Source organism: Spizellomyces punctatus (assembly GCF_000182565.1).
Source record: "Spizellomyces punctatus DAOM BR117 chromosome Unknown supercont1.11, whole genome shotgun sequence".
In the NCBI taxonomy this organism is placed as follows: domain Eukaryota; kingdom Fungi; phylum Chytridiomycota; class Chytridiomycetes; order Spizellomycetales; family Spizellomycetaceae; genus Spizellomyces; species Spizellomyces punctatus.
Window position 1 is genome coordinate 65,616 of NW_015971547.1, and position 18,678 is coordinate 84,293.

The 18,678-nt window shown below is 47.2% G+C and overlaps 9 protein-coding genes across 9 annotated transcripts; 4 read left to right on the plus strand and 5 right to left on the minus strand.

The window, feature by feature from the left end:
- Positions 1-34: 34 nt before the first annotated feature.
- SPPG_06069 (uncharacterized protein) lies at positions 35-1,383 on the plus strand. The gene is made up of 6 exons (XM_016754274.1): positions 35-195; positions 290-448; positions 505-604; positions 667-725; positions 799-1,032; positions 1,094-1,383. The coding sequence occupies exons 1-6, from the start codon at positions 73-75 to the stop codon at positions 1,259-1,261; spliced, it is 843 nt and encodes a 280-aa protein (XP_016606401.1). The 5' UTR covers positions 35-72; the 3' UTR covers positions 1,262-1,383.
- Positions 1,089-2,325, minus strand: SPPG_06070 (D-tyrosyl-tRNA(Tyr) deacylase). Its single transcript, XM_016754275.1, has 8 exons — positions 2,262-2,325; positions 2,120-2,178; positions 2,030-2,061; positions 1,868-1,962; positions 1,749-1,808; positions 1,599-1,682; positions 1,498-1,523; positions 1,089-1,433 (listed from the first exon to the last, which is right to left on the minus strand). Exons 1-8 carry the CDS (start codon positions 2,302-2,304, stop codon positions 1,338-1,340), a joined length of 495 nt encoding a protein of 164 aa, XP_016606402.1. The 5' UTR covers positions 2,305-2,325; the 3' UTR covers positions 1,089-1,337.
- Positions 2,326-2,421: 96 nt separating this feature from the next.
- On the plus strand, positions 2,422-3,596 carry SPPG_06071 (60S ribosomal protein L18). Its single transcript, XM_016754276.1, has 5 exons — positions 2,422-2,480; positions 2,715-2,777; positions 2,851-2,877; positions 2,971-3,362; positions 3,425-3,596. Exons 1-5 carry the CDS (start codon positions 2,478-2,480, stop codon positions 3,498-3,500), a joined length of 561 nt encoding a protein of 186 aa, XP_016606403.1. The 5' UTR covers positions 2,422-2,477; the 3' UTR covers positions 3,501-3,596.
- A 159-nt stretch (positions 3,597-3,755) lies between these two features.
- Positions 3,756-6,860, minus strand: SPPG_06072 (uncharacterized protein). Its single transcript, XM_016754277.1, has 7 exons — positions 5,722-6,860; positions 5,085-5,661; positions 4,952-5,028; positions 4,816-4,890; positions 4,644-4,755; positions 4,480-4,582; positions 3,756-4,409 (listed from the first exon to the last, which is right to left on the minus strand). The coding sequence occupies exons 1-7, from the start codon at positions 6,759-6,761 to the stop codon at positions 3,895-3,897; spliced, it is 2,499 nt and encodes an 832-aa protein (XP_016606404.1). The 5' UTR covers positions 6,762-6,860; the 3' UTR covers positions 3,756-3,894.
- A 268-nt stretch (positions 6,861-7,128) lies between these two features.
- SPPG_06073 (uncharacterized protein) lies at positions 7,129-8,089 on the minus strand (the record flags this gene model as incomplete). Its single annotated transcript, XM_016754278.1, has 5 exons — positions 7,129-7,267; positions 7,347-7,513; positions 7,582-7,601; positions 7,692-7,711; positions 7,770-8,089. 5 exons carry the CDS (start codon positions 8,087-8,089, stop codon positions 7,129-7,131), a joined length of 666 nt encoding a protein of 221 aa, XP_016606405.1.
- Positions 8,090-8,449: 360 nt separating this feature from the next.
- SPPG_06074 (prohibitin-2) lies at positions 8,450-9,672 on the minus strand (the record flags this gene model as incomplete). Its single annotated transcript, XM_016754279.1, has 6 exons — positions 8,450-8,471; positions 8,536-8,552; positions 8,616-8,851; positions 8,911-9,225; positions 9,282-9,443; positions 9,525-9,672. The coding sequence occupies 6 exons, from the start codon at positions 9,670-9,672 to the stop codon at positions 8,450-8,452; spliced, it is 900 nt and encodes a 299-aa protein (XP_016606406.1).
- A 234-nt stretch (positions 9,673-9,906) lies between these two features.
- On the plus strand, positions 9,907-12,994 carry SPPG_06075 (RNA-dependent ATPase HCA4). The gene is made up of 7 exons (XM_016754280.1): positions 9,907-10,084; positions 10,145-10,774; positions 10,836-11,003; positions 11,074-11,643; positions 11,709-11,828; positions 11,895-12,422; positions 12,488-12,994. Exons 1-7 carry the CDS (start codon positions 9,938-9,940, stop codon positions 12,869-12,871), a joined length of 2,547 nt encoding a protein of 848 aa, XP_016606407.1. The 5' UTR covers positions 9,907-9,937; the 3' UTR covers positions 12,872-12,994.
- SPPG_06076 (dihydrolipoyl dehydrogenase) lies at positions 12,860-15,294 on the minus strand. The gene is made up of 11 exons (XM_016754281.1): positions 15,168-15,294; positions 15,014-15,089; positions 14,734-14,946; positions 14,563-14,663; positions 14,329-14,472; positions 14,169-14,270; positions 14,026-14,111; positions 13,828-13,963; positions 13,372-13,759; positions 13,223-13,299; positions 12,860-13,158 (listed from the first exon to the last, which is right to left on the minus strand). Exons 1-11 carry the CDS (start codon positions 15,204-15,206, stop codon positions 13,006-13,008), a joined length of 1,515 nt encoding a protein of 504 aa, XP_016606408.1. The 5' UTR covers positions 15,207-15,294; the 3' UTR covers positions 12,860-13,005.
- A 99-nt stretch (positions 15,295-15,393) lies between these two features.
- Positions 15,394-18,648, plus strand: SPPG_06077 (uncharacterized protein). The gene is made up of 8 exons (XM_016754282.1): positions 15,394-15,827; positions 15,902-16,952; positions 17,016-17,220; positions 17,286-17,335; positions 17,411-18,115; positions 18,186-18,330; positions 18,391-18,459; positions 18,520-18,648. The coding sequence occupies exons 2-8, from the start codon at positions 16,875-16,877 to the stop codon at positions 18,552-18,554; spliced, it is 1,287 nt and encodes a 428-aa protein (XP_016606409.1). The 5' UTR covers positions 15,394-15,827; positions 15,902-16,874; the 3' UTR covers positions 18,555-18,648.
- Positions 18,649-18,678: the final 30 nt, after the last annotated feature.

Genomic DNA, 18,678 nt, shown 5'->3' on the forward strand with positions numbered 1-18,678 from the left:
TGCATACCGTCGTTCGTCCAACGCTCTGCTTTCTCTTGCGAAAGACAGGCCATCCTCGATAAAGAAGCTGCAATGTCTACGGTGAACGACGAAAGTTTACGGCAAGAGCAGAGGTTTGCAAAAGCCGTGAGCGTACTTCAGTCGCTGGGGCCTGAGGAACATACCATGGTTCCCACAAATGACGAAAAGCTCCAGGTGAACACCGCTTCTCGAAAGAGGGCTTTCAATAAAAGTTTCACCTAAAACAAGAGCTGCACGCTGACAGAAACATTGTATGCATCTGTGCTAGTTTTATGGCTTGTATAAGCAAGCGACAGTGGGGCCGTGTTCAACACCACGGCCCAGTTTATGGGACGTCGTGGGACGGTCAAAGTGGGATGCGTGGAACAAGGTCCGGCAACTAACGTCGTCGGAGGCGAAGGAAGCATACATTGATGCAGTCATAAAGGTTAGATTGCCCTGTATCCGCTCCAGGAAGAATATAGCACTGATATGGCCGTTCAGTTCCTTCAACGGTTTCCGGACCGACCTCTTGCGGCTGAAGTCATCGAGTACTTTGAGCTTTCTCGTGCGGGCCTCGCTACTGACACTGATTCTGAAGGAGGTACCCGTTTATATCTCTCGCTTTACATCCTTGTTCAGGCGCTATAGTGTGACTTTCTGCAGATTTCAGTGAGCGCGATTTGTCTGACGTGGAGACGCATAGCCTTCCCGAGCATGGAGAGGTGAGAATAGCTGGTGGAATAGCTGCTCACAACCGTACAGTGGACATGGACGCCTGACGTTGCCATACTGTAGGACTTTGATGAACCCGTTGATACACCACCGCATTATGAAGAGCGACCTGTGTCAATTAATGAATCCGAAACATCAGCATCTTCTCGCATTTTAGATGGGCTGATTGAACGCGTGAGGAGCTTGGAGGTGGAAGTGTCATCATTGCGAAATGATCAAGCGGAACATAGACGGCAGGTAAAGAGATTGCTGCACCCGGACCGCTCAAGACTGGCAGTGGTCGTTCGATATGTCAAGGTAATCGGTTACATTGGCAGTCAATTCTTGTCATGCGCTGACTAGTTCTTTGCTATCACAGTATTTGGTCCCGTCCGCTCTATGGAATCTTTTATGCATCTTTTTTGCACTACTGTTTTTCGGTTACCGACCTACCGCTAATAGCAAGTTTGTCGCATGTCTGATGTGGGCTTGGATGAAGCGCCAAGAGCTTTTGGGAAGTGCGGATCGGGGAGACGTGGCCCTATAATCACACATCATTTTTGCTATATAATTGTGCATATAAATATCTAACATGTTTTTTCAATTGATCTTGGCCATGCTCATCAGCTTGACGATGTTGATGTTCCATTAGGGCCATTTTTCTTTCCATCGCGGGAGTCCAGTATGAGTGTTACTGGCCCATCATTGAGGATGTTCACCTATTACAATTTAGAGCCTGGTGAATTAACCGATGGCACATTCTGGTATTGTCACGGGACGCACCTGCATCATGGCTCCAAATACTCCGTCTAGAGTATCGAATGATGAGTATACCCAAGTTAATCTATCCACAGCAGAAGATGATCTTCATATAGGTAGCATACCTTGTACCCGCTCCGGCTTATACGCTGCTTTAAGCTTTTCTAGAAAGGTCGTGTACATGTCCTTGCTTTGGTCGCTCTTCATTGCTAAACCAAGTCATATGAATAAAAATAGCCAAAAACAATTAGAAATGTAGCATCAAGACGACCAACCCAAATGAAAATCCGGCTTTGAGCCCTTGTTCGACAGGGCATAGAGAGTGAACTGGCTCACTGGTAAAATGAACGATGAGCGAGAACGTTCAAGAGTGATACGCAACGAATCAGCTAACCGCTCAAAATTTCTAGATCAAGATCCTTGACACTCTTTGTCCATGGCTTGCCATTTCCATCCTCGAACACTCGCACACTTGTTAACTTCTTGACCCTATCATAAGAAGCATAAAATAAACAAAAGCCGCCAAACGGGTTGTGCTTTCTTGGTCGTGACTTACATCCAATTCACGTCCTTTCCCTCGTCATCGCCCTGTACAGCCAAATATGAGCTTGCTGTTATATGCAACTTGGTGAAAATCATCACTTACAGATATTCCAATGAGAACACAGATGCCCTTCCCAATCTTCCCCACAATTTCACCGTTAACTATAAAGATGCGCACATTGCTCGCGTCAGTCCAGAAGCAAAAAGACAGACATGAGAATAAAGCACTGACCCGACGTCAATACCTGTCACGCTAGCACTGCTCACTCGCTGTAATATCGCTCGCATGTTGCAAATATCTTGTTCAAAGGAATGGAGAAACTTAACCCTAACTTATGTGGTGTTGCTGTGCCATGCTGTGCCACCGATCGTTTTGCAGGTTGAATTTCGTCGCGCTTTGGGGTTGGGAAGCTTTCACTCTTCTCGATTCTTGGAGTTTATTCATCTAGGAAAGAGCCATCATGGTAAGGAAAATGGTCATCGCACCCATCCATCCATCCATCTGTTTTTAGTGTGGAAAGCGTCGTGCACCATCGCGGGGTTTCCTGCTTCCGTGCCGACTGCTGGATGTGAATGTGGTTTAACGTCGCAAGTGACATGGCCCCTGTGAAGGGGGACATGAAGCGAACTTGGAGCGACTAGACAAAATGTGTTGACCCCGCTTTCCCTTTTTTCTCTTTCTTCTCGCCATCATTAAGGGTGTTGATTTGGGAGTTCGTCACCACCAAAAGAAGGGGCACAGGGATGCACCCAAGTCTCAGGTAGGTCATAATTCATTGAACAGCGGCAATGTAAAACAGCAGACTGAACGGCTTCTCGTATTTTTCATAACAGGATGTGTACCTTCGTATGCTTGTGAAGGTGTGTATACTGGGAAAGCGCCTTGAATTGGGCAATTGCTCCATTGTGGCTGTAAATGGTGGACTGGTTTTAACTCTTGTACCTTCGGAATAGCTTTACCGCTTCCTTGCTCGCCGTACCGAATCCAAGTTCAACCAGGTCGTCTTGAAGCGCCTGTTTATGTCCCGGGTGAACCGTCCCCCTATCTCTGTCTCTCGTCTCGCCCGTTTCATGAAGGGCAAGGAAGACAAGATCGCCGTCATTGTCGGAACTGTGACCGACGACAACCGTCTCTTGGAGGTGCCCAAGCTCACTGTTGCTGCCCTGCGTGTGACCCGCACTGCTCGTGCGCGTATCATCAAGGCCGGTGGTGAGATCCTCACCTTTGACCAACTTGCCCTCCGCTCTCCCCTCGGAAAGGGCACTGTCCTTCTTCGTGGTCAGAGGAACACCCGTGAGGCCGTCAAGCACTTTGGCGTTCCTGGCAAGCCCCATAGCAGCGCCAAGTAGGTTTCTTGTGCGCACTACTCTATCATCGATCACAAATATCTAATCCTTATCTCAATAGGCCTTACGTCCGGTCTAAGGGCCGCAAGTTTGAGCGTGCTCGTGGTCGCAGAAAGTCCCGTGGTTACAAGGCGTAAGCGTCTTGTACGTTTCATTGTCTTTAGATTAGTTCGTTGTACATCGTACTGTCTAAAGGTGCATGAATATATGACATTACCAGTCAATTATGTGCAGCGCTTGCAGTTCTACCCACCCTAACGTAGGTTAGGCGGGCTACAGGATAGTCTTCAATAGATGGAAGAACACGCATGACTCTGCGATTATTGCAGGGGGCCGCACTCGAATGGCACTAGAAATTCATCCTGCTCAGTATTGCGAAGAATGAAAAGTGGTTCGCGATTTAACCAAGATCTTTTCTGCATATGTATTATGAATGATGGTTACTATTTTACAATATGTGATGAAATATGGTGGTCGCATGACTCGCTGGAGTCAAATAAAGGTGTATCAGTGAAATAGACACTAAGATAGTCAAAACTCGTCCCACGCAGGTTGCGGCGCCTCTTCCTCCAGTCGTCTCCTTCTCTTGGCTCGCCACGCCCTTCTGATGGCCTCCCGTATCTTTTCCTGATTCTTTTCAACATTGGCGCATGCAAGTCCGCTCAAGACATCGGTTTGTTTAGGGGTAAATGTAAAATTATAGGTGGCACACCAGTCGGCTTTCGATGGGTCGAGCTGAGGGTCGTATTCGTTATTGCGAATCAACGGCAAGTATATCAGGGTCAAATCAGCGGGAGACTTGGCCTGCGAAATTGTGGAGAGGACAGTACAGGTCGTTTCTCGAAGATGGTCCTGACGGTGTCCTGCATGACTTTCCTCGGATTTGGGGATGGTAGGAAACGGGAACCCACGCTCACGGGCATACGCTTCCGCTCTGATCAACCACGGGTCTACCCCAATATCCATGGAAGCATCAAGGGCGATAATCACATCGACGTTCCGCTCTGGCCTCAAGAGCGGAGGAAAGGGAATGTTGTTGTCCATGCCTATTGTTTCGTGACGTTGAGCAATGACAATATCTACTAGTGATGAATTGGGCAGAAATGACTCACGAACCAGAATCCATGAGCGCAATCGTCTTTTCCTCGATGAGGTGTTCAAAATTATCTAATTTGTATACAATGTTTGGAAAGCGCGCTGGGGAAATAGGATGTATCTCCTGTTGTTTGTCCATGTGAGAAAATGTTTGGTTCCAAGCCGAATGAATGCACCTCACTGACCGATACATCTTCCAGTAACGGTAGCACTCTTTCTCGCAAGTTTTCTGGTAGCGTATCTTTGAATTCATTCCATATGTGCGCGACAGTGGCTGTAAAGGCGGACCCGAAGGTTCTGGCGGACACATTTAATGAGGAGCATTGGTCCATGTCACCAGGCACTGGTAGAACTCACCCGAGCAAGAGACCCAAACTTTGTTCGGGCAACTTTTCACGAGACACACCAGACTCGAACACCCGACCAAAGCCCCTAGGTTGTTAATGTTATGATGTGTAATTCAGTCAAAACACTCCAATCATCTCATCCTTACCAAACAGGAACCCATGCACCACTCCCACTTCCTGATTCAGTCCGAAAGCCGGCTTCAAATGGTGTAAACTCCCACCACTGAGATGCAAGTGTTCAGCAATCTGCATCCAACAGGCTAATCTGAATTATCTCACCTGATAGCGACTGCCACCAGTATCTTTTCCAATTTCATGAGAGACCGCCGTGTATATCGGTATGGGTAGACTTTGGTCCTCTACAGCCCACCGTTGGTAGGAGAGCTTGCCACGATCAATCTGCTCATGGGCGGAGAGTGTCTCACGCGTGTCGCCCTTCCCGCTTCCGGTCTGTGGATCGTCTCCTGCCTGTGCAGCCACAGACACAGTTCGTGTCGCCGCTACTTTTGCAGCTTCGGGGACAAGTAACCTGCCCGTTAGAAGAGTTCCAAAGATATCGACTGTTGAAAATGCTTTTTCCGTAAAGTATTTTTGTACTATGCCGAATAAAATTCGCTCGCCCTCAGGAGTATTCAGTGCCGCCACCAGGTCAGAGAGACTGAGGTAATTTGTCGAGAGTTGCTTGGCCAGACGCTGTTGAACGGAATCAAAGTCGGGGCCGAGAGAATATAACTGAGCCATCGCCCACGTTGATCCAGACACACCAGCAATGTAAGTTACACCTTTGAGAAGTCCAATCTTGTCGAGCGCTTGCATTGATGCGAGATTGGCCACCATGGCCCTACATCCGCCCCCGCTAACTACATATTAGCATATCAGAGATCAGGAGGGATGCATAAGGTCATCTTCCACAAACCTTGCTGCAATACTAATGACTGGAACGTCCTCAACTTCAACATCTTCACCAATAAACTTTGAAATTGCATCTGCTACGGCTTGTTTCTTTTGTACCAAACGCTCATTTTCCTCCTTGCATAATTCCGCTCCCACGCGAACTTTAGCCTCCCACTCGATCTCCGGATTCCGTTTCGGATCGGTCATACCGACTTTTATCTGTGCTATGAGGGTTCCTTCCAAAAGCCCGTCCGCGGCTTTATCTATGGCATCCTGCCATAATCTGGTTGCGCGTTCCGCAATTTCGCTTCCAGAGGGTATCTGATCAGGTAGCTTTCGCACGTCCTCTGCCGATGGTATGAGGGCAGCAATCTGTTCGAGCTGCTCGGCAATTTCCTGCGTTGATGGAATGCGGTCTTTCAGCTTCCGTAGTTCTGTTGCGCTTTTTTCAGTGATGTCGCTACCGGAAGGCAGTTGCTGCGACAGTTTGTCCAAATTAGCCAAATTACTCAAATGGGAAGAAATCTCTGCTAGTTTGGCTGCCAATTCTGATTGGGGTTTACTGTCGTGGCTTTTTGAGCTTTCTTCAGTACTATCTTTGCCATGGTTGGTCTCTGGAGGATCTTCCTTCTGGTGGTCCTTTGGTGGGAGCTGAGCCAACAAGTCTGCCAGCTTGGCGGATAGGTCTGCGACCGTTAGCTCGGCGACCTTGGACAAGGTGTCTTCTAATCCACCAGTGGAATTTTCTTTCCTGGGAGTACTGGATCTATGCTCTCCATCTTCTGCATGATACTTCGGGTCCGCAGGGCCATGTCCGCTCTCGGTATTGTCACTCCTTGCTTCAGCGTTTATCGGTCGCAGCTTGGAGTTAGCTTGAATACATCCTCCTAAAGCACCAGTAGCAAGCAGAAGGCCAACTAGAGCCTTGGATAGTTCACCTCTTGCTGGATTTCGAGTCGTCAATGGCGACCGGACCGTCCAAAACGGACGAGCATTTGCGCCAGGGCGAGGCCGGAAAAGCAGATGCTGTGTGCACCTTCTACTCCCCACTCGTTGGAACATGGGAGCTGATGCGTCCCCAGAGGTTTTCGACAATGCACAGCGATCAGGACCAGTATGGAGTCTTTGACACCCATCACAGATCTGCTGTGATTTGGTGAGGTCATCGCGTGAGTCATTCACACCAGCTACCAGCAATTTGCAATAACTCAAAAGACAAAAAAAACACTGTAAAAAAAGAGTTTCTAGATTACGGACAAATGCATGATTTATTTACAATTGTAGACCCTTTCCAGCCGAAATGCCGTTGACACCTTGCGAAAAACATCTACAGCGTCGTTCGCGGTACCAGAGCTGCGAGCTTATTACGAGTTGATCCGTGCGACAGTCATCCTATAGACTGCCACATGTCGCAGACGAGCAGGAAGCCTCAATTCTTCTTTTTGCATCCAAAATACTCATCAGGAACAATCGTCAGCTGTCGTCCGATGGATCCAAAGAGTACTGATCCGGAATACAACATGCAGGGAAACCAAGAACGAACACCAAAAAAGTCTGCCTTTGTGAAACTAGAGAGAATAAGACGATAGCACTAGTCAGCCTTGCCGATCTCCCTCTACACGTTTCAAAAGACTTTTTAAATCATACCTGTACATGCCACTACAGACAAAGTACTGAGCAACCCAGGTTCCAATAACTGCCACAAGTAGCGATAGCACGAACCCATGCCAGGTTCGATCAAACATCAGCCATAGCCATATTGCTGAGAGCGCCAGGACAATCGAGACCTGTTGACTACTTGTCCACGGAAGTTTCTATAAAAAAATTGAAGGTCTTAGTTCATCTCATGCACCCAAACTTTGCTATAGAATCAACAACGCACCGATGTGGCATAGTTTACACCTGGATTGATGCAATAAAAATGCCGAGAAAAGATTTAGTACTCTGTTGATACAACATGAACGAGTGTGGCAAGAGTGCTGCGGCCCATACCAATAAATCCTCCACAGCATCTGGAAAAGCAGTATATTCAGCACCAGTACAAGCGCAAATCAGTAAAGTAATACGTACCTTAAAACATTCGACCATCCTATATTGTATCTATGAGAAAAATAGTAGTCGAGGATGGGATAGAGGGTTCCCACCAAACATGCAGCGAATCCGCAGCTCAATGGCACCCAAGAGGCTGTTGAGAAAAGCTGTTTGACGTTTCGTGGGTACCGAGTAATGTCGTGTTCCTGCTGAAAGTGGTCGATCATGACAGAGATACCGAAGCCTAGTGCAAAGAGGGCGACGGCGCGTGGTGGATAGCGAAAGAGCGGAGAGGATGATGTCATTGCGGCTGAGAAGAAGATTGACGTTGCTACAGGATGTGTTGCGACTGTCGACATGATCATTCGGTGCAGCGTAAAGAGGGAGAGCAATGGACAAAATTGCCAGCGGAAAGGGTTTTCCAGGTGCCAAGGGCTAATGTTGGAAGAAAAAAGACAGCTACCCTCGTTTGTGTGTTTGCCAGAATATGGCACGAGGGTAGTTTACAATCTTTGTTGAAATGCGCAGTGTGGGGTGAGTTCTCGTTGTGGGCCCTCCGGGTGCGTCGGTCAAAAGCCAAACGGAAACTCCTCCTGGCCACAACAAAGGCGCGATCCATCAAATGATTTGACATGTGAAGGGCATCGCACCACTTTCTGAGCCACGTCTCTCTTTTTTTATTTATTTTTTATTTTGCTCACGCCATGTCTGTTTATGACTTATTTCTTTTCGCTCACATTCCTACTACACATACAAACACATTATGAACAAGAGAATTGAAATGTTTTTCATACTTGAGACTTACGGTTGGTTATGAGCAACCTAAAACATTGCGAGTTAGTGTAAAGGTCCATCAATCTGTTGACAATAAAAAAAAACACTCACATTCAACATCAGCGTATCACTGTCAATATACACACGGTTACTCGAGGTGGATATGGTGTTGGCAATGTCCCGTGCAGTGTCAAGCTTTCGCAATTCTAGGAATCCAGGAGCGTTCTTGACTGCATCACCAATCAAGGATGCAGCCTTTGCATCTCCTTCAGCCTTCACAATAATGGACTGCTTTTCCTGCTTCGCCTTGTCAACGATATATGAGGCCCTTTGTGCCTCTTGTTGAGCTACAGGGACAAATGTTACATTGCATTGCACATAACCGGATCAGCAGATCGATACTCACCAATCTGCTTTGCTTCGACGGCATGGGTGAATTCGGGGCTAAAGGCGATATGTGTGATCGATACATCATCCAATGTTATGTTGAAAAGGTTCGCACGTTGCACCAAGTGTTCTCGGATCAATCGAGACACCCGCTCACGCTGTGTAATCAATTGTGATGCGTTGAATTGAGCGCAGACGCTCTTCAGTACCTCGTTTACGATCGAGGGTAGAACACGTTCGTCGAAATCCAGACCCAGGGTCTGGTAAATCTGCGGGAGCTTGTGCTCCTTCGGACGGGAGAGGACACGTACAGTAATGTTCACCATCTGAAGATCTACAACTCTGTCAATCACTTGCATGGACAAAATATTCCAAAGGATATGGACTTACCTTTGGTACCGGTCAAAGATCCAATGTTCCTGGGCTTTGCGCGAACATCATAGATGATGGGGGTTTCAAGCCAAGGGATCGCAACGTGTGTGCCTTCGGGATATACGTGGTCCTTTGTGCCTCCAATACGAGAGAACTTGATTGCACGATGTCCTCCGTCAACTATAAAGACCCACAAAGTTCAGCATCAGCATCTTCGACAACTCCAATATGAATCCATCCGCGGGGCCATCTCGATTGTACCATTGAATAAACTTGCGTTAACTCCCACACCCAAAAGTGTCAGACCAAGAAGAGCACCGGTTGACGTGAAGAAACCCCGACCAGGGGCCCCCTTTGGCATTTTTATGCCCTGCATCAAGTTGCGCATAGCCTGCTGCTGGCGGGACATGTTATGGAAATCTGTCGTTCGACCTCAGAAATCCACCTTACGATGCAGTCGTTTTTACGTTGTTGGTTTTTGGGCAACTTTTGATGATGCCAGTTAGTTGCCATGACGAGCAAGTTTGCCGAGCATGAGTCATTGTCCAATATGTTTTTCATTAAGCCAAATTTGTATAAATTGAAGCGACGTGATTGGCTCATGCTTCTTTTTGGAATCGACCCTTTGGGATGGGAACCTTGCAACTTTCCTGGCATCTTCCTTTGGCAAAATCATGGCTGCTCAGACAGCTCCCATGCGCGGGTCAACAAAGAGCAAGAAGAATAAACGGAATGCAGTAAAGCCTGTGGACAAGCGAAAGCTTAAGCGAAGCGCAGAGGAAACCGAACTGACTGATTTGGCGGAGAAAACAAAGGATCCGGTAACCACCTACCAGAGTGCGTTAATTCTCCTTGAACGCTTTACTTAATCTGCCAAATAGGAACCTTTTCTGAAAAACCCTGAGCTTAAACAATTTTCTCAACTTCCCCTCTCTCAAAAAACCGCGAATGGCTTGAGTAAAGCCAACTTTGTGGAAATGACTGATATCCAACGGTCCTCGCTACCATTGTCTTTATGCGGGCGAGACGTTTTAGGTGCCGCGAAAACTGGGTCAGGAAAGACCCTTGCTTTTCTTCTCCCTGTTCTCGAAGTCCTATACCGGGCAAACTGGACACAAATGGATGGAGTAGGCGCCTTGATCATATCACCAACGCGCGAACTAGCCCTACAAATCTTCGACGTGCTGAAGAAGATTGGCCGAAATCATACTTTCTCCGCTGGGCTTCTCATAGGTGGTAAAGACCTCAAATCTGAGCAGGAGCGTGTCTCCAAAATGAACATTTTGGTTTGCACGCCCGGCCGTTTGCTACAGCACATGGATCAGACGCCGGATTTCAATTGCGATAACCTGCAGATATTGGTCCTGGATGAAGCAGATAGAGTTCTGGACTTGGGATTTGAAAAAACAATCAATGCGATCGTGGAAAATTTACCAAGAGCGAGACAGACATTGCTCTTTTCTGCAACGCAAACTAAGTCTGTGAAAGATTTGGCGAGGCTGTCTCTTAAGGTACGTCTTTCGATCCAACTCTTAGGTGAATGTGCATAAATCGCTCAAGCTTCATTCTCAGGACCCGGAATACGTGGCGGTTCACGAACAATCTGAGAGTAGCACCCCGAAGCAATTGGTGCAAAAGTACCTTGTCTGCGATCTTCCGCAAAAGCTCGATATCCTCTACTCCTTCATTAAAACCCACCTGAAACAAAAAATTATTGTGTTTGTGTCTAGTTGCAAGCAGGTATGGAATTACTACTTTAAGGTGGTTCCTTATCCTATTGATAACCGATTCTCCATTTGCTCCATATTAGGTGCGATTTGTTCACGAAACCTTCTGTAAGATGCAGCCTGGTATTATTTTGAACTGCCTCCATGGCAAGCAGAAACAAGCAAAGCGGATGGCTATTTTTGAGCAATTTTGTCGAAAGAAGGCAGTTTGTCTGATTGCCACTGACGTGGCTGCGCGCGGTCTCGACTTCCCCGCAGTGGATTGGGTTATTCAGCTTGATTGTCCAGAGGATGCAGAGACATATATCCATCGTGTAGGGCGAACAGCCAGATATGAAGCAGCTGGCAACGCTCTACTCTTTCTGCTTCCATCAGAGGAAAAGGGGATGATGGCTTCATTGGAACGTAAGAAAGTGCCGATATCCAAAATCAGGGTGAATCCGAGCAAAACGACGAGTGTCGCGAAACAATTGCAAGCCTACTGTTCCCAAAGTCCGGAAATCAAGTATTTAGCCCAGAAGGCTTTCATTAGCTATATGCGAAGCGTCCATCTTCAAGGAAATAAGGAGATTTTCAATGTCCAGGAGTTACCAGCTGAAGCGTACGCCGAGAGCTTGGGATTACCTGGTGCTCCCAAGATTAAATTTGTCAAGGTGGGGACATAATCTTGTAAACCTTACTTGATCTATCCGCAACTTATCAACGTCAATTTTTGCAGACATCTGAGAAAAAGAATGCATCGCGTCAACTAGAGAAAGTGGCAGATGCATCCGCCGCTGAAAAGGGAAAACCAACTGCCGAAGACTCGGAGTCAGAATCAGAAGCTGCAAGCAAGAAGGTTCGTACACTTGATATAAGCTGAATTGGAATCACTTGATGTCAACAGAGTTCTCGCATGATCCAGACAACCAAGGTCCGAACCAAGGTGGACAAAATGTTTGATAAGAAAAACCTGACCATCTTGTCAGACCATTATGCAAAACTAAAAGCAAGCGAAGATACTGATACGTCGGAGGATGAAGAAGCCGCCGAATCAAGACCACGTAAAGGCGCGGAGGCAGAGGACGAGGACGACTTTTTGACGCTCAAACGTGCGGACCATGGTATAGAAGATTTGCCTGTCCCTGCGCCTCCTACCGAGAGTCTGAGTCATCGTCAACTCCTCAAGAGTAAGAAGAAGGCTCTCAAGGAGAGGGGATTGGGCAAAAAGATGTATTTTGACGATGATGGCAATCCCATTCTTGCGTACAAGTTGGAGACGTTGGATGAGTTTGTGCAAGAAGAAGGCCTGGAATCCCGGCAACAAAAATTCTTGGAGGAGCAAAGAGGAGAGATGAATGTTGCTGATGCGGTTGATAAGACCGTGGCGAAGGAGAAATTGCGAGAAAAGAAAAAGGAAAAGAAAGCTAAAGAGAGGGCCGCCCGGCAAGAGGTTGGTATTACTTACTGGTCGAAATGCTTTCGAAATATGTGACTAATGCATTTGTATTTCCTTAGGAAAGTGGAGGACATGAGGGGGTAGCTCTTGGTGGAGCCGAAGACTTTGATGACGAATCTGCATCTGACGCAATGAGCTACCGCAGCGGAGAGGACGACTTTGAAGACGGATCATCTGACTATGAGGCGGCATCGGGAGATGAAGATGATCATCCTGCACTGATGGAGCTTGATCTAAATGAAGATTCCGATGAAGAGCCCGTTGCCGCAGTTGAAGCTAATGAATCTGGATCGAACTCACGGAAGCGCAAGCGCGCCAAGACATCACAACCGGCTGCGGTGAATGGCCCTACTGTGATCAAGAAATCCAAGAAGCAACCGGGACTTTCTGACCTGGACGGTGCGTCATTAGAAGATATTGCACTCCGCTTACTGGAAAGCTAGCAACGTCTCTAGTAAACCTTCTGCTGTACATATCATTTGGATACTGCACATAGACTAGATTGTTTTAGTATATACTATTTTTGTGACAAAGAGGCTTTAAGATGAGGATAATGTTATAATGCAGTTTATTTCGCTTAAAAGTGAATGGGTTTGCTATACGCAGCCATGCAAGCTTCCTTGAAGGCTTCGCTCAGAGTCGGGTGCGCGTGACAAGTACGTGCAACGTCTTCGCTGGAAGCGCCGTACTCCAAGGCAAGAACAGCCTCAGCAATCATCTCGCCGGCGTTCTGCACGAAATTACCCATCAATCAATTGTGTGACGGGAACGTCATTAGGCGGTGCAACACTTACAGGTCCGATAATGTGGGCACCAAGGATACGGTCAGTCTCCTTGTCACTAATGATCTTGATGGTACCATCGTAGTCATCTATGTACGACGAGTATCAGCAACTGCATATAGTCTCGGTCACCACCTCCACCTCCTATGTCATGCACCTACCCATTGTCTTTGCTCGGCTGTTAGCAGCAAAAGGAAAGCTACCAACATTGTATTTCGCGCCACTGGCCTTCACCTCCGCCTCAGTTTTACCGACCCATGCAACCTCAGGCCATGTGTAAATAACCGATGGAATGGCATTGTAGTTGACGTGGCCGTGACCTCCAGCAATGTATTCAATGGCGGCAATACCCTCTTCCTCAGCTTTGTGAGCCAACATGGGTCCAGTAATTACATCACCGATTGCGCGGATCCCGGGGACGTTGGTTTTGAATTCGTGGTCGGTCTTGACCCGTCCCTTATTGTCAACCTCCACACCAACAGATTCTAGCCCAAGCCCCTTGGTAAACGGGCGACGGCCAATAGCGACCAAAACGACATCGACCTCGAACTGATACAGGAAAGTTGATCAGGAGGGTTCCGCGCTGGATCCGAACTATCAAGTGTGAATTGTCTTACCTGCTCTTGGGCACCTCCCTTTGCGGGTTCCGTTACAACGTCGACCTTTCCGTTGGCATTCTTCTTTGCAGAAATAACTTTGGTGCCGAGTTTGAACTTCATACCTTGTTTGGTGAGAGTTTTCTGGAAAGTTTTCCTGATCATGCCAAAACGTTTTGGTCAACTCATCTACCTGATATAGCAAAATACTATACTTACGCAAGGTCTGCGTCCATACCCGCACCAATAGCGTCGAGGTACTCAACTGTGGTTACTTGCGCCCCCAAACGACTCCAAACTGAGCCCTATGTTGCTTGTTAGAGACTCTACGATTAATCGGGTAAGAGTAACTACTAGCTCACCAATTCCAACCCAATCACACCACCTCCAATCACCACCATCTTCTCCGGGATCTTCTTCAGAGATAAGGCTCCAGTAGAGGAAACAATTACTTCCTCGTCAATCTTTAATGACAAAGGGTTAGACGCGTCCTAGTGTTAGGCACTTGACACCGTGATCTACCTCAATTCCAGGGAATGGCGATACTTCGGAGCCAGTCGCAATGATAATATTTTTGGTCTTCAACGTTGCACTACTTCCGTCCACACCGTCCACCGCCACTTCATTTGGACTCACAATTTTTCCCCATCCCTTATGGTAGTCGGTCTGGAATATTTGGGCATAAAAGATTAGTTGATTATTCCGACTTTAGTGTATCCCCATGAGAAGAATCTCCCACCCATGCGGCATACTCACCTTATTTTTCCGAAACAGCAATTCGATCCCACCGGTGAGGGTTTTGACGGACTTTTCCTTTTGTCCAAGCATTTGTGGAAGGTTAACCTTTACTTCACCGACTGTTTAAAAATACGAGCCAGTTAGACGAAAATTTGTGAATTCGCTCTTTGGGTCGAATCACAACGGTACCTTCAATTCCCCTCTTTTTAAAATCGTGGACGGCTTGGTGGTAAAGGTGCGAGTTGTGTAGAAGAGATTTAGAGGGGATGCAGCCAACATTTAGACAAGTTCCACCCAGAGCGCCGCGTCCTTCGACACAAGCGGTTTTGAGACCGAGTTGGGAGGCTTTGATGGCAGCGACATAACCGCCAGGTCCTCCACCAATCACGACGACATCATATTCTTTACAGAAAGGTAGTCTTATATGAGCCTTTGAATGAATACAAGCCATTTCTCTGGTTCCACCGACCTGGGGAAGATGCATAGCCTCGTGCCAAAGTTATGAGGAACGGTGCTCGAACCGAGTGTGCAAGAGGAAATGTGGGCTACGTAATTCAAAAGACGCCAATAGCTATTGGTTAAACAAAGCGTCCAAAGCATCTCAATACACCCAAGTAGCCTACTTTTATCGAGCGTGCAGAGCGCGCCTGGTATCGCAACATGTCCAAAACTAGTTTCTAATTAAGGGAGCGTGATTGGATGGAGGGGATGAGAGCTTCACTGACGACTTCAGCTCTTGTTGAATTTAGGGGCACAACTGACACCCGCGCTCATGTGCTTGTTGCCATAGTGATGGAGAAAGTTGTGGCGGTTTGTAATTGCTTATCGATTAGGTTTCTTTGGGTGTGAAATGGGAGCAACGACGATGCGCAAGAGGCCAAGTTGGCTATTGCCTGTGAAGAGGACCCATCTGTGCAAGGTTGTTGCTTGTGGACCACGTAGCTTGTCCGGTGCTGCTGCGAACAAACAATGTGATTGTTGCTGAAACGAACAGATAATTCGGATAGAATTTAAAAGATCCATTCTTTGTGAAGATGCTATGCAACTACTCCCACCAAGGACTTGAGCATCATATCCTAGCTGCCAGAAACAAGTAGGAGTAGATGCGCAACCTGACAATGTTGCTGTTGTTTTTGTGACAAGTCTCCACCACGATCGTGCTTAGTCAGCAATGTTCCAACGTCATCAGAATTCTCTCCACCCATTTCAATGCTGTCCCGATCCATCTCATGCCCGCTTCCACTGAGACATACCCATGCAAGTCAAAAGCATGTGCCATCCAGGTGAATATCCAATCCCATTTAGTACACTCACACCAATGAATGAGGCTACTTTGCATCTGACACCCGTAAAACAGGCTTGCTTGATCCGTCATAATTTCGACTCAACAAGGTGCGCCGAAGAGCAACGAGCGTTCGAAGAGTGCTGCCGTCAAGCCCTTGACGAGCGGAATGAATCGGCAAGGGAAGCCTGCGGGTTTGTCTGGAAACGCTGGGAAAGGGAAGCCAAAAGCTCCACTAGATAGGAAACACTGAGACCAAATGTCTCAGGACTTTACCGGTGGAGGTCTCAACCGATTTCAGAGCTCCACGGTTCTATGCTGCTCTTCTTGGAATGTTTGCGCTCAGTCTTTCACGGAGAATGGTTTTGGTGCCTGCTCCATTTGTCAGGGCGAGGTCAAGGGAACCACTTCAAAGACTTGCTGGAATTCTGCCCACACCCCTTGAGACCTCCTTTTTACAAAGATCAGCTAGGTTGCAGTGTAGAACCCAATATTACCCGAAACAATTACTATGTGATTATACCCTGATTTTGCTGTCATCATTTGCTGTCGTTCATTTTCTGGGCACCCTGACACCAGCACGGCTACGATTTTAAGGCTTGTGAGGCACCGGTGTTTTTTTGTTTTTTTTCTGGGGCTTCCAGTGACCCGAGCCTGATTACACCCCAAGATGGAACCCAAGAGGCCATACGATCGCTCGTATTAGAATCTTCCGAGTTCCAGTTCCATATTCCGGAGATGGTTTCTCCACCGGCACTCTTCTTCGTTCTCACATCACGAATATTCCACGAAGCAATGGCGCATAATCCAATGGGAAACTGCAAGGCACTTCGACTCCCACACAGCTCCGGATGTTTTGCGCTTTGTTTCTCGTGAAGACCGAAAAGATCGAGATCCGTAACTGCCATATTCACATCTCTGACACCTCTTCGGCTATAAAAAGGGGAATTTCTGCCTTCCCTAGACCATACTACCAGCGTTCTACTCTTGAGCTTTCTACCTTTCATCCCGCTACTTGTCGCTGTCGAACCGCATTTGCCTGGCAACCATGAAAGTTATCTACCTTCTCGCGGCGTCGATCGCTCCCTTCATTGCGGGCACATTGGCCATGCCTGCAGCTGATGCTGTAGGTAGTCTTTTGTTTGTTTGTTAACTGAGCGTACTAACAATTATTTTTGCATAAACACAGGCCCATCAAGAGGCGGAAGTGGCTGGCTGGAAGTTTCCCAAGAAGATAGATAACAACTTGAAGAAAGATCAGAATAACAACAACTTTGCTAACAACCAGAACAACAATAATTTCAACAATAACAATCTGAAGAAGGACCACCTTGCCGCGCATAACAACAACAATGCATTGACAAAGAAGAACCAAAACAACAATATTAAGAAAGGTAAAGAGCTCGTGTGTAATTCAGTACATGCAGCATATTTAGTTTGCTCTATTGCTTCCGGCTAGATCACAAGAACTTGAACAACGCAAATGCATTTAATAACAATCAGAACAAGGTTAGCCATCGTACATTTTCAGTTCCCACATTCGGCATAGTAATAAATTTCCTCTTCGTTCCTCCGCACCTGCAGAAGAATTTCAATAACAACTTGAACAACCTCGGCAAAAACTTCAAGAAACTCGACGTCGATGCTGCTGCAGTGGATGAAGATGACGTAGAAACCGCAGGAGGCAAAAAGTTTGGCGGCTACGGTCCCTACGGCTACGGTCCCTACGGCTACGGCGGTTACGGCGGTTACGGCAAGAAGAAGTTCGGGCCGTTCGGTTACGGAAGATACTACGATGCGGACGCCGCTGCTGACGATGTTGCCGAAGTAGACGCTGCTGCAGTGGACGAAGATGCTGTAGAAACCGCAGGAGGCAAAAAGTTTGGCGGCTACGGCCCCTACGGGTACGGCGGTTACGGCAAGAAGAAGTTCGGGCCGTTCGGTTACGGAGGATTCTACGATGCGGACGCCGCTGCAGATGATGTTGCCGAAGTAGACGCTGCTGCAGTGGACGAAGATGCTGTGGAAACCGCAGGAGGCAAAAAATTCGGCGGCTACGGCGGCTATGGCAAAGGCAAAAAAGGTCTCTATGGCGGCTATGGTCTCGGCAAGAAAGGCAAGAAAGGCAAGAAGTTTGGACCGTTCGGCTATGGAGGATATGGGGGCTATGGATATTACGATGCGGATGCTGCTGCAGATGATGTTGCTGACGTTGACACCGCGGCAGTTGACGAGAATGAGGTTGAAACTGCAGGTGGATGGTTTCCCAAAAAGATTGATAACAAGAAGGTTTGTTTCTACTGGTGAATCTGTCCGTCCGCGTTGACGACTACCCCCACTCATCAGAACATGCGAACAGAAAGATCAAAAGAACCTAAACAATAATCAATTCAACAATAACAACAACCAATTCAACAATAACAATCTGAAAAAGGACCATCTTAACGCGCAAAACAACAAGAATGTGCTGGCCAAGAAGAACCAAAACAACGATATTAAGAAAGGTGGGTAGTCCTTTCGTTCTTTGAACCTATCTACAGCAATGCAAATATCTCTTTTTGCAGATCACATCAACACGAACAATAACAACTTCAATAACAACAACCAGCAGAAAAATGCCAACAACAACAACCGTAAGTTCGCCCATACACATATGTCGACACGGCTGCCACTAACCATCTTCTATTTTTCAGACCATCAACTGAAAAAGGACTTGAAGGTGATCTAAGCTGTTGACGACCATAGTTCTGTAGTGATTAGTATCATTTCGTCGCTTAGTTCGGTCTTGTATCATAAGATCAATACATTGATACTTTGGTGAATTTGTCTTGCGCGCACATTCGTTCCTGCCA

Bases quoted from the DNA above. Each gene is read 5' to 3' on its own strand.
- SPPG_06069 (XM_016754274.1), top strand. From the start codon at position 73: ATGTCTACGGTGAACGACGAAAGTTTACGGCAAGAGCAGAGGTTTGCA. The intron at 449-504 runs GTTAGATTGCCC...ATGGCCGTTCAG, and splicing joins ACATTGATGCAGTCATAAAG to TTCCTTCAACGGTTTCCGGA. The intron at 726-798 runs GTGAGAATAGCT...GCCATACTGTAG, and splicing joins GCCTTCCCGAGCATGGAGAG to GACTTTGATGAACCCGTTGA.
- SPPG_06070 (XM_016754275.1), bottom strand. From the start codon at position 2,304: ATGCGAGCGATATTACAGCGAGTGAGCAGTGCTAGCGTGACAG. The intron at 2,179-2,261 runs GTATTGACGTCG...GCATCTTTATAG, and splicing joins GAGCAGTGCTAGCGTGACAG to TTAACGGTGAAATTGTGGGG. The intron at 2,062-2,119 runs GTAAGTGATGAT...TTGGCTGTACAG, and splicing joins GTGTTCTCATTGGAATATCT to GGCGATGACGAGGGAAAGGA.
- SPPG_06071 (XM_016754276.1), top strand. The intron at 2,778-2,850 runs GTAGGTCATAAT...TTTTCATAACAG, and splicing joins GGGATGCACCCAAGTCTCAG to GATGTGTACCTTCGTATGCT. The intron at 3,363-3,424 runs GTAGGTTTCTTG...TTATCTCAATAG, and splicing joins AAGCCCCATAGCAGCGCCAA to GCCTTACGTCCGGTCTAAGG.
- SPPG_06072 (XM_016754277.1), bottom strand. From the start codon at position 6,761: ATGTTCCAACGAGTGGGGAGTAGAAGGTGCACACAGCATCTGCTTTTC. The intron at 4,891-4,951 runs GTAAGGATGAGA...TTAACAACCTAG, and splicing joins GGTGCATGGGTTCCTGTTTG to GGGCTTTGGTCGGGTGTTCG. The intron at 4,410-4,479 runs GTTCGTGAGTCA...ACGAAACAATAG, and splicing joins GATTGCGCTCATGGATTCTG to GCATGGACAACAACATTCCC.
- SPPG_06075 (XM_016754280.1), top strand. From the start codon at position 9,938: ATGGCTGCTCAGACAGCTCCCATGCGCGGGTCAACAAAGAGCAAGAAG. The intron at 11,004-11,073 runs GTATGGAATTAC...GCTCCATATTAG, and splicing joins TTGTGTCTAGTTGCAAGCAG to GTGCGATTTGTTCACGAAAC. The intron at 12,423-12,487 runs GTTGGTATTACT...GTATTTCCTTAG, and splicing joins AGAGGGCCGCCCGGCAAGAG to GAAAGTGGAGGACATGAGGG.
- SPPG_06076 (XM_016754281.1), bottom strand. From the start codon at position 15,206: ATGTTGCGATACCAGGCGCGCTCTGCACGCTCGATAAAA. The intron at 14,664-14,733 runs GTACCGTTGTGA...ATTTTTAAACAG, and splicing joins TAAAAAGAGGGGAATTGAAG to TCGGTGAAGTAAAGGTTAAC. The intron at 13,760-13,827 runs GTAAGACAATTC...TTCCTGTATCAG, and splicing joins AGGGAGGTGCCCAAGAGCAG to TTCGAGGTCGATGTCGTTTT.
- SPPG_06077 (XM_016754282.1), top strand. From the start codon at position 16,875: ATGAAAGTTATCTACCTTCTCGCGGCGTCGATCGCTCCCTTCATTGCG. The intron at 18,331-18,390 runs GTGGGTAGTCCT...CTCTTTTTGCAG, and splicing joins AAACAACGATATTAAGAAAG to ATCACATCAACACGAACAAT. The intron at 18,460-18,519 runs GTAAGTTCGCCC...TCTATTTTTCAG, and splicing joins AAATGCCAACAACAACAACC to ACCATCAACTGAAAAAGGAC.